The sequence below is a fragment of the Rhineura floridana genome, chromosome 15 (assembly GCF_030035675.1).
Source record: "Rhineura floridana isolate rRhiFlo1 chromosome 15, rRhiFlo1.hap2, whole genome shotgun sequence".
Classification (NCBI taxonomy): domain Eukaryota; kingdom Metazoa; phylum Chordata; class Lepidosauria; order Squamata; family Rhineuridae; genus Rhineura; species Rhineura floridana.
Window position 1 is genome coordinate 27,827,797 of NC_084494.1, and position 11,934 is coordinate 27,839,730.

Genomic DNA, 11,934 nt, shown 5'->3' on the forward strand with positions numbered 1-11,934 from the left:
GGGAAAATGTAGGATTTTTCCAAAATAGCAGATACAATTCTTCCTGTTGTTAGACAACATTAATGTGATTTGTCAGAATCCTGGTGGATGGAAAGCCCCATGAATCTGATTGGTCAGAATTTACACTGCTCAGAAGCGTCTGGAGCACCTGGTGTAGCCTAGGTAACGAGATGAATTTCAGAAGAGGTAGATGTTACTCCATCCTCACCCTCATCACAAAGGGCACCTCAAATGGCAGAAAGGTGTGGCTGAGGGATTGCCTGTTGTGGGAGGAAACCATACGGGAGCGATATTATGTGGTCAGGTACCAGTGATGCTAAGCAACCCAGTTTCAATTAACAGGCCTGGGAAAACTGAAAGACAAGAATGAGGTCAGAGGTCATGTGGGTCCTAGGTAAGGCTACCAGGCCTTAGGTTTGACCTGAGGTGTCAGGGTTTGACCACATTCCAAGAGTCTCCAGCAGGAGGAGCAAGATCTCAGGATTCAGGGCTGGAATTAGAGGTGAACAGGCTATTTTCTGCTTGGGTTGATGAGATCTTTTGCTGTTCGCTCCACCCTCCTGTGCAACTGTTTCCCCCTTGATCTACCAAGCACATCTAGGCCATGGGGGTGGAGGAAGGAAATGGTCATGGCACTAAAGAACCATCAGGGGAGGCGGTCAAGGATCACGCCTGGTTTGTGCATTCATAGACTGGCAATGGAATCAATACTGGTGACAGGACAGCATCCTCCACTGCACTTGAACATAGCAGTCTATGGTCACATCCGCATCATACATTTAAAACACTCTTATACCGCTTTAACTGTTATGGAATATCCTGGGAACTATTGTTTGTTAAGGGTAATAGGAACTGTAGCTCTACGAGGTCAGCACCCTGAACAAACGACAGTTCCCAGGAGTCTTCGGGGGAAGCCATGGGTGTTAAAAGTAAAATAAGAGTGCTTTACATGTACAGTGTGGATGTAGCCTAGCTTAGTGGATGCTGGCCACAGCAAGTGTCACACTCAGCTCTGTACCCTAGCAGCTTGCCACTCTTCCTGCCAATCAGGATCTGAAGTAGCCGCTTCACTCTTCCTCAGGATATTTATTTATTTAGTATTTACCAAATTTCTGTTCCTTCCACTTCCTCCTAAAGGAGCCCTGGATGGCAAACATCAGAGCGGTGAAACAATACAATTAAAATGAAAGCAAAAACATGTTTAAAACATCTTTTTTTTTTTTTTACAATAATTTTTATTCAAATTTTCATAAAACATAGAAAACAAAATCATAAAACATTCAAAGACAAAAAACAAAACAAAACAAAAATGATTAAACAAAAAAAAAATAAAATGTTGACTTCCCATTTGTCACATATCAAATCAGTTATAGATCTACAATATATAACAATCCTGTCTCTTAAATCATATTATAAAATCGCTTTCCTCCAGTAGTTATCTTAATTAATCATCAAATCTCATAAACATTACTTTATTCTTTCCACAAAAAGTCAAAGAGAGGTTTCAATTCTTTAAGAAATATATCTATCAATTTTTCTCCAAATAAACATGTCAATTAATCCATCTCGTTAATAATTATAATAATCTTATTGTCATAACCATAGTCCAAATAAACATTTCAATTAATCCATCTCATCAGAATCTGTTAGGTCCAATAATTTCAATAGCCATTATTCCATTATCCCTATTAGTTCCATCTTCCATCTTCAATAGTCCTGTTAAGTCCAGTAATTTCAGTGTCCAATCTTCCATTATCAGTATTCCATAATAATCTTGCTGTTGTAGCCATAGTCATATAATAAGAGTCTGATGGGAATTTCCTCTATCCCAAATATTTTCTTGCCATCCATTCTGAATAAGTTGCTGAAATACTGTTGTAAAGTCATATCTGTGTTCTTCTTTTTTACAAAATGCACTGGCTCATCTCTTAAGAGTTTTTCCATTGTCACATGGCTGCAGTTAATTCCATAGATTTTCTCTATATCAAGCTCCATCACATCATTCCAGTCCAGAAGATTATCCAAGCCATTGATAACTTTATCTCTAATATCTTTATTAATTTCTTCAGAGATAACGTTAAATTCCAAACAGTAGATTTTATTTCTAAAATCCATAAACTCCAGATCTTTTTCCAATGCCACATTTGTTCCAATCTCCAGGGCTTGTATCTTCCCTTTATTTTTTCTTTTCTCATCTCTGATCTCATTCTCCTCTCTCACAGGATCCCCTATTTCTTTAAGCTCCTGCGTCATTTTGCTCAGTTCAATTTTCAGCTCCTTACTACCCTGTCGCAGGGTTTGTTTCGTTATCTCAATCTCATCCATTATTTTCTGAAACATAGTTACTTCCAGATTCTCAGCCACTTTCTTGATTGCCATTTTTAAAACCACGAAAACAAAGCAAAACAAAAATAAAGAAGAACCACTTCTTATTTCAGCAACAATTGGGTTAATATTCCAGGCTTGATGACATCACAGTATAAACAGAGCAACCTGCCTTATCTCTCTATGTTCAAGAATTCAAAACAAATTTAGTTCCCAGCATCAAAACAGTTAGTGGCGTCGTGAAGAAGCAGATTCGTCAAAATAAAATAGACCAAAAAGAGAATAGTCCCTGACAATATAATATTGCTCGGAATAGAAATCAGGAATAGAAATCCCTCTTCTGTTTATTATCTTTAGAATGCACTTCCAGGACAGCTTTTTGCGACAGAAACAGAGATAAGCTGTTAATTTCGTGAATAACAGAGAAGAGCTATATCTCACCCAGAAGTTGTCCAAAGCCGATCAATCTGACAAATCTCCTTTTGCTGCAACAATTTAAACCAAGTAAAAAAAATAATAGAAAGAAGGGTGCTTGCCTGTTAGTCCGTTCTCTCTTTAAAGAAAAGATAAACGTATCGCTTAAACAGATAGAGCTTGTTAGGAAGTCCATCCGGCATTGTTGGCTGGACCTTATCTCATAAATTAATGAAATCCAGTCCTCCCAACAAAAACAGGCTTTTGAGGTTGATCTCTACGTTTCTCCCTGCCTGGGAGAAATTTCATCAGTCAAAAAAAAAAAAAATGTTCTGACTGATTTATATCTGAATAAGCTTCTTTTGAGGCGGGAGCCCGTCCCAAAAGCAGGCACAAGCGAAGTCACCCTTCCCGGAAGTCAAAACATGTTTAAAACATCTAAAAACAATGCAAACATTTAAAAGCATGTAAAGCAGTCACATACCCTCACAGCTAATAAATACCAGGAACAGTATGTTTCAGCCATCAAAAGCAGGAATATTTTTAAATTCCTTTTGAATGTTAATAATGTGTGTGTGTGGGGGGGGGGGAGACATACCTCACCAGGGAAGTCACTTCACAAGTGAGGAACTGTCACCAAGAAGGCCCTGTCATGAGTCAATGCCAACTGGGCAGCACTAAGCAGTGGCACCATTGACAGCCCCCTCTCCAAGCTGTTTGTAGGCCCTGAAATGGTTGATATTGGGAAAGGCACTCTTTTATGTAAGTGGGACCCAATGTGCTTAGGGCTTTGTACGCTAGTACTAACTCCTCGAATTGGGTCCAGTGCCTCATTGACAGCCAGTGCAGCTCTTTCAGGATCAGTGACAGCACTAGATGCTGCCTCTGGACAGTCTACAAGATCAGCCCCATGTAGAGTGCATTACAGTAGTCCAGACGGGAGGTCATCAGAGCATAGACAACTGAGGCTAGAGTATCCCAATCTAGGAACAGCCATAGGCAGTGATCAGCTTAAACTGGGCATAAACACTCCTAGCAACAGAAGCCTCTTGAGACTCCAGTGACAGGTTGGAATCCAGGAGTACTCCCAGACTATGAAACTGTTGCTTCAGGGGGAGTTCAATCTCTTCCAGAACAGCTTGTACACCTAACTCCAAGGTATAGGAATCGTCCACTCATGGAACATCTATCTTATCAGGATTCGGCCTCAGTTTATTGGTCCCTGTGCAGCATATCAGTGCTTCCAGACACCAGTCCAACACCTGATAGAGCCAGCCATGAGGACAGACAACATTAGAAACTTGATGCAACTAAATCAGAGCCAATGCCAGGCCTGAGTAGGTCCTTTGTGTACTACCACAAATGCCCACTCCCAATGCTAACTGCTCCCCCATCTCTCCTCCGCTTTCTGGTGGCACTGCTGAAGCCACTGCCAGCATCCTCCTCCTACAGTTGGCTGGCTTACCCGCCTGTGACGATGCTATAATTGGCTGGATGAGGGCTAAGTGTTCACCATACCGCATTGCATTGTGGGACATAAAAACTGGCACCTGCTAAACTCTGACTGGAACTTACTGGTTGCTTAACTCTCTCCCAGCCAATTACAGTACTGCTAACAGGTAAGCCAAACAGGTGTCTCAAAAGTGTGTGAAGCTGGGAGTGGCCACTGCACTGGTGGGCCCCACCAGATGTGTGGGCCTCAGCAGTTGCCCAACCATGCAGGATGCTGGCACTAGGCTGGAACAAAATTTTAACAAGGTGTTCCTGAACATAGAGAAAATAGGCACAGTAGTTTAACCATGCACAGGGTCCAGGAAATAGCAGCTACGCCTGTTAAGAAGTGACTTGTGGTGGTGTTAATCAGGAGATCCATCCTTCTCCTTATATGCAAGACCCATCATTAACCTTCTCTTCTTCATTGCCACAATGGAGGCCTGCGGGCCCTGAGTATTTTGCCCTTATCAGCAATTCAGGGAGCAAAGGCCTTGTTCGTTTTAATACTGATCAAAGCAGTCATTCTTAGATAGAAGCAGTTCTATTACGGGGGGGGGGGGATATGGGCTTACATGATGAAAGATTTGCCCATGCATCTTCAAGTTGTCTCCTACATTAGAGGTGGGAATGGGAAGACTCGCAGCATCTGGGTTCTATCTTGTTTTTTATTAGAACCCTGAGACCCAGCATCCACAGCCAGGAGTAAAATATATGGCTCTGCCAGGTGATCCTCCTAGTACCACGCTCACATGTGATGGCTTTCATTACTGTTTATGATCAGTACTGGAACCAAGGTTTCAAGTCCTTCCACACTCAAATCCACTCCTGGCTTTCCCCACAGAGTCCTTTTTCCGCATCCTGTAGTGGTGGGAGTTTTTTAGTTGTTGCCGTGTTGTTAGACAACTGAGAATCAGAAGTCCTGACCGATCTACAAATTTCCCAGAGATCACCCAGTAGATCCTGATCTGCCTTCTGCCCACCCCTGCCTTACAGCACCTTTTGCCTTGCAACTTTTCTTTCGCTGTTCATGATGACAACATCTCCACCCTTGTCCTCTACACAGCGACCCAACTTCTGTGATCTCCTTAAGTGTGGTGTCACATCGCCTCGATTTCCTGACGGAACCCCTGAGGATCGGTAGCGGGATCTGCTCGGCTGGCAGTTTGCTATTGGAGTTTACTTCCCTGAGCACTCCCTACTGGGTATTGGAAAGCACCAATAAAGGCCTGCTCCACAGTGGACTCTGGAAGGTCTGCTTAGATCCTGACTGCACCCTGTATTGGTTTAGTCTACTAGGTAAGGTCTCCCACTGCTGTCAGTGATCTTGGTACAAAATGCAAGCATTTCAGGCTTGGTTTCCAGGGATCTGTATCTGTATTTAAGTTAGGAGCTGACAGCGGCATTTTCACTTAGTTCACAGACGTCCACGCTATACATTTAGAGCACATGGCTTCCCTCAAAGAATCCTGGGAACTGCAGTTTGTTAAGGGTGCTGGGAATTGTATCTTTGTGAGTAATAAACTACGGTTCCCAGGATTTTTTCTTGGGGAAAATGTGCTTTAAATATGTGGTGTGTCCGTAGTGGAACAAACATGCCCAGCAGCTAACAACTGTTTAGTGTCTTGTATGTTTGGTTGTTTCTTAGTGCACTCAGTCTCTATCGGATGATGATATAAAAGCAACATCCAGTTTTTAAAACATTTAAAAACTTTAGAAAGCTTTAAAAGGAGATTAGACAAATCTGTGGAGGGTAAGGCTACCAGTCATGATGGCTCTATTGTCCAGGATTGGGGGCACCGGGAAACAGCCGTTGGGGGGGGGGATTATTGCATTCACACGCACTGATTGTGGACTTCCCGTTGGCATCTGGTTGGCCACTTTAGGAAATATGATGCTGGACTAATGTATCTCTGGTCTGATCCATCAGGACTAGACAGAGAACCAGCACCTCTTTTTTGGCTGCCTGTGCCAGCCATTTTGTTCTGGCACCCACGGTACTTTTATCAAGAAATGAGTACCAGCACCTCATTTTTTACCAAAAACATGATATATCTGTAGATATATGTGAACATAGGAAGTGGCCTTATACTGAGTTAGATAGAGATTCTTTCCCAGCCTACCTGGAGAAGGCAGCGATTGAACCTGGGACCTTTTGCATGCAAGGCTAGCGCTCTACCACTGAGCTATGGTCCTTCCCTTAAGTCACAGGAACATGGGAGGCTGTCTTATCCTGAGTCAGACCATTGGTCCATCTAGCTCAGTATTGTCCACACTGAGTGACAGCAGGTCTTCAGGATTTCAGACTGGGTTCTCTCCCAGTCCCAAATGGGGATGCTGGGGATTGAACTGGGACCTTCTGCGTGTAAAGCAGATGATGGTGATGATTAAATTTATTACCCATCCTTCACCAGTAGGTCCCAGGGATGGTCACAACAATATAAAAGGCATGATTAAAAACAGTTTCAAACAAATTACTAGAGGGGGTCCTAAAATGTGTATGTCTCAAGTGTTCTATTATTATGCTCTGCCACTGAGCTACGGCCCATCCCATGTATTTGGAGGGGAAGGGGAGAATGGGTTGTATTTGATGCTAATCCTACTCAGAATAGACCCACTAGAATTAATGGACATGATTAACTTGGCTCTATTGATTTCAGTGGGTCTACTCTGAGAAGAATTTAGTTGGTGACAATTCCATGAATCTACTCATAAACCAAGCCCTTGATCATGCTTTTTCCGTTCTTTCTGGATTACAGCCCTGCCGATCCATTTCACCCGAGCATTCCTGTTGATTGCGTGTTTCTGCGGCCTCATATCTTTATTATGCATCTGCATCTCCTTTGAACGTGACCTGCTGTTCCGCATATCCCTGGTCAGAACCGCTGCTGCCTTCAGCTTCTGTTCAGGTAACCCTGCTGTGGTGTTTTGCTTTTTTTTTAATGCTAGAAAGCCCGTGGCTCAATGGTAGTGCACAGGCTTTGCATACAAATGGTCCCAGGTTCAATCCCCACCATCTCCAGGTAGAGCTGAGCAAGTTTCCTTGCCTGGATCCCTGCCAGACTGTAGACAAGAAGAGCAAGTCAGTGTTCTTCAACCTTTGGTCCCTAGATGTTGTTAGACCGCAACTCCCATCATCCCTGACCACTGGTAAAGCTGGATGGGGGATGATGGGAGTTGTAGTCAGGAATGGCTGGCACCCACTGGTAAGGCAGAAGGCAGGAAGCCTAATGATAGGTGGAGCCAGAGCCAATAGCAGGGAGAGCCAACTCATTCTAGTTCTGCCCCAATCCTCTTCCCTGCTAAGTTCTACAAAGGCAGCACTGAGACTGAGGAAGAGGAGGCAGATAGCTAGAACCACCCCATGAACTGGCTGTCAGTACGAAGGCAGGCACATGGAGGCTGGCTGAAGGCAGACTGAGGTTGGTGGGGCAGTGCCCATCTTGCCCTAATGGCTAAGCCACCACTGGTTGTAGTCCAACAACATCTGGGGACCCAAGGAGGAAGAGCACGGAGCCAGGTGGACCAACAGTCTATGTTAAGAGTTTACAACAGGAGTTCTCAGAAAGCCAGCATGATCCTTAGCTCAGGATCTATCTAGTGAAATCTCTACTGCCCAAAGGGCATAGAGTCTGGGATCATCATAGAACTCCTTGGGTGGGCTTTCTAAAGCCCCCCTCCCAAAAAATACCTCAAAGCAACTACCTGATTTTATGGAGCCCTTTTCTCAGAGTCAATGTATGCTTCAAGGGCTAACAAATCAACATTGGGCTCCTACTGAGAGGAAGGGCCAGATAGTTAGTTAGTTGGATGGATGGATGGATGGATGGATGGATGGGCAAGCAAGCAAGCAAGCAAGCAGCCAAGCAAGGAATGAAGCAAGCAAGCAAGCCTTCAGTCTCATATAAATGAAACTCAGTCCTTCTGGGGGGAGTTTTATTCCCCACCGCAACTCCCCAATTTCACATACCTTTTACAGCAGTTTGACTATTCCCATAGTTTTTCCCCTTTTCAGGCATTCACATACTTACATACACACACACTCCTGACCCCCTGTGTTCCAGCTGTAGCTTTTCATTCCTCCCATTAGAATTCATGCCCACTGAACATACATCACCCGCCCATCAGCATTTGTGCCGGTGCCTTCTGTCACCCATCGTCTTCCACTATACAGCCCCCTTCACAGCTGTGCTTTCTACAATTAGGGTTCAGCCAGACCCAGCAGCACCTCTCCCCTAGACTTTCTGTCCTTCAGCCAGCTGTGAGAACCAGACTCATTGTCTGTGGCTTCCTCTTCACAATCTGCCTAGGTATAAAGTCTGCTTCCTGGTGTTTCTCTTGCTCTGTTATGCATCCTCAGCCTCTTCTCTCGACTTTGGTAAGGACAACCCTTTGGGTTGTGGAACAGCGATTCCTGTGCAAGTTCTTTCAGTGGGGAGAATGGGGTATGTGTGTGTGTTGAAGCCTTGGGGATGTGCATTTTTTAAAAAAAAATAAATATTTAATTTTGTTTTATAGATAAATGAATAACAAACATTACAGAGACAGAGATAACACTCCCATTGCCTGCCCTTCTGATCTCAAGTCCCAGATATACAACTTAACTAAACATTTTGCCAGAGATTGCCATGCGTGGTCGGTGGATGCAAAAGTGCATTCTCATTTTTTTTACTCCCTCTGGCCCTAGGTCTTTTCATCTTGATTGGCATGTCTATATTCACATACGTGCACAAGCGTTCCCAGTCTTACACCCGTGATTTGGTCATATTCGGGTCATCTTACGGCTTGGGCTGGGCCTCTATCCCTATGTACGTCATAACAGGTGAGTTGCGCTTTGCAGACTGGCCCAAAGCATCTTGCAGGTCCAGCCTCAGCTTCATCACCACCTAAGGCAAGCGATGGGAGAGAAAATAGATTCTGGTTTCATTCCAAGCTGAATCTATCACATGTGCACTTTCCAAAACAGTATCAGAACTGAAACACAGCCATATTTCAAAATTCACACTTGTTTAAATTTTGCAATGCAGTTCACACACCAAGCAATGTTTACAAACATGCATGTGTTAGGGGAAAGTGTGCATAAAAATGAATATATGAGTGAAAATAATATATAAACATCCATTAGATGATGAGAAATTGCTTGTAACAATGTGAACATTAGTTAAAACTCTCTACAGAAATGCGTTTATTAGGAGAAATTCACACTAAAATGCTGGTGAATTTTCATGAGGATATTTTTTTTTAAAAAAAACCCCTACAAATTGCTGCAGAAATGTGGGGAACTGAATTTAAGATTGGAAAAATGAGAGAGAACCAAAATGGACAGATCTTTCCATTGCCATTAGGGATAGGTGAGAATTTCAATTCTCATTCACATTTCAAGCCAAATTTATCAAATTCACACTTTCCGAAACAATTGGAGAACTAAAACACAGTTATCCTTTGAAATTCACACTTATTTGAATTTTGTGATGCAGTTCATCAATCGAACAATGTTTACAAACATGCATAGGGGAAAGTGTGTATAAAATAAATATACAAGTGAAAATAACATGCAAAAATGGCTGCATTATATGACAAGAAATTGCTTGCAGAAATGTGTGCATTAGTCAAAACTCCCCACAACAATGCGTTTATTAGGAGAAATTCACACTAAAATGTTGGAAAAGTTTCATGAGGATTTTTAAAAAAATGCAAATTGCTGCAGAAATGTGGAGAACTGAATTTAAGACTGATGAAATGAGAAACTGAGAGAACTGAAATTGACAGATCTTTCCATCCCTAGACATCATAATGTCATGTGATTGGCAGAAGGGTGCCTCCTTGGCATATCCATGCAGACCAGCTGAGAAGGGTTTCAACACCCCCTTCTGCTCATCAATCTCATGACCGGAGAGAGGAAGTGGAACTGCATCCCCATCAGTGCACTGGGTTTGCCTACCCCCCAGCAGTGTATTTGCTGTCATGTTTTTTCTTTTTAACTCAGCCACTGACATCAGCGGGGACTTGAGAGTCAAAATTTGCCTAGGGAAGTGGTGGCGCTTCCTCCTTTTCTTAGTAGAATACTTAGGGTAGAGGGAGAGAACCTCTTTCAACCTGAGGGCCACTTTACCTTCTGGGCAGCCTTCTGAAAGCCATGTGCAGGGCTAGTTCTAAAGGGTGGCCAGGTGGAGTACTGGCCCGAGGGCCCCGGAGCTACAGGAGCCCCTGAGAGGCCCTCCACTCCCCTTCCATGATCCGTGGATGGCAGGACAGGGGGAGCTTCCGAGCTGCCCGCCACCCCCCTGCTTCACCTACCTTTCTCTCTGCTGTTTTTTGCAGTGTGCGCATGGTTGCCATCAATCAAGATGGCAGCCGAGGTTTCCGTAAGGGGCTGAAGCTTCTGCCGCCATCTTGGTTGATGGCAGCAATGCGCGCGCTGCATGCCATCAACCAAGATGGTGGCAGAGGCTTCAGCCCCATATGGAAACCTCGGCTGCCATCTTGATTGATGGTAACCCTGAGAGCGCAGTGCGTGCAGCCGGAAAAAAAGCAGAGAAAGGTAGGTTAAGTGGAGGGATGGCGGGCGGCTCAGAAGTTCCTGTCCTGCGACCTGCTGCACGGCTTCTGCCGTGGATCACGGAAGGGGAGCTGGGGGGTCTGGGACAGGCTGTTGTCCAAAGGCCCCGGCATGCCTGGAGCCGACTCTGGCCATGTGCTCGTGGTGGGTGGGGCCAGAGACAAAAATGAGCAGAGCAGCCAATGTATATTATAACCTCTGTGTAGCAGGCTAGTTCTATACACATTCACACACCCCTCTGTATCCTCCATCCAGACAAACAAGAGGCATTATCAGAGTTCAAGGACGCATTCTAGCCAGGCAAAAACACTTGGGGTGTGAAACAGAGCCAGTGAGGGGTGTGTCCTGGAGACAGGGAGTATGACCTGAGTGAGTTTCAAGGACCAGATACAGAGGTGTTGAGGGCTACTTTTGGACCCCAGGCCCGAGGGCCTAAATAGTATATCTAGTATTTTAGTCTCTAAAATATCTTTTTTCCCCTCCTTCTACCTAGGCATACTACTAATGCTGACTCACAAAACAACCATCTACTAAGTCTGGGGGTTCATTCTGCCACAGAGGCCGAAAGAGCTGCCAGTAAGAGACTGGCTGGTTTCCTGTCATGAATTTCCCGCAGAGGGGAATTTCATTAGGTTAAGTATAGCCTTATTCTGGGTATCAGAATGGGGAGGGGGCAAAGATTCGGTCTTGTTTGTCCCAATTCAAATATAATGGCAGAGCATGATCTGACCATTGTGAGAGGGCTTCCGGATTGCTCCAGTTCCCTCCCTCACCTTCTGGTTTGAACAAACCATGGCTTGTCAGGACATACCAACTGAACAAAACGTGGCTTGCTCAAAACATGGTTTGCCTCCGTACTACAGTTGATAACTAGGAGTTGACCTGGGCTTCCAGTTCTGGTTGGGAAGCAAAGCATGGTCTGTGCAAACTATAGTTGATGTGAATTGGCCACCACAGCAAACTATGCTTTGGAGTGGAGAGGAAGAAGAGGGCAAGAAGAGAACATATGAGAGCAAGTCTGTTCATGATGGCCAAACCGTGGTTTGGTCAAATCGTGCTTTGATCATTATGTCTGAATGTAACTATGTGTGGTGACTAATCCATGCAATCTCCCCCTTTCACGGCATCCATTGTTTGCCCTTCTG

General features: G+C 44.3%; 1 protein-coding gene across 1 annotated transcript; it reads left to right on the top strand.

Annotated features, from left to right (window-relative positions):
* Positions 1–604: 604 nt before the first annotated feature.
* On the top strand, positions 605–11,355 carry LOC133370854 (protein NKG7-like). The gene is made up of 5 exons (XM_061597731.1): positions 605–675; positions 5,297–5,529; positions 6,990–7,139; positions 8,918–9,052; positions 11,283–11,355. Exons 1-5 carry the CDS (start codon positions 605–607, stop codon positions 11,321–11,323), a joined length of 630 nt encoding a protein of 209 aa, XP_061453715.1. The 3' UTR covers positions 11,324–11,355.
* Positions 11,356–11,934: the final 579 nt, after the last annotated feature.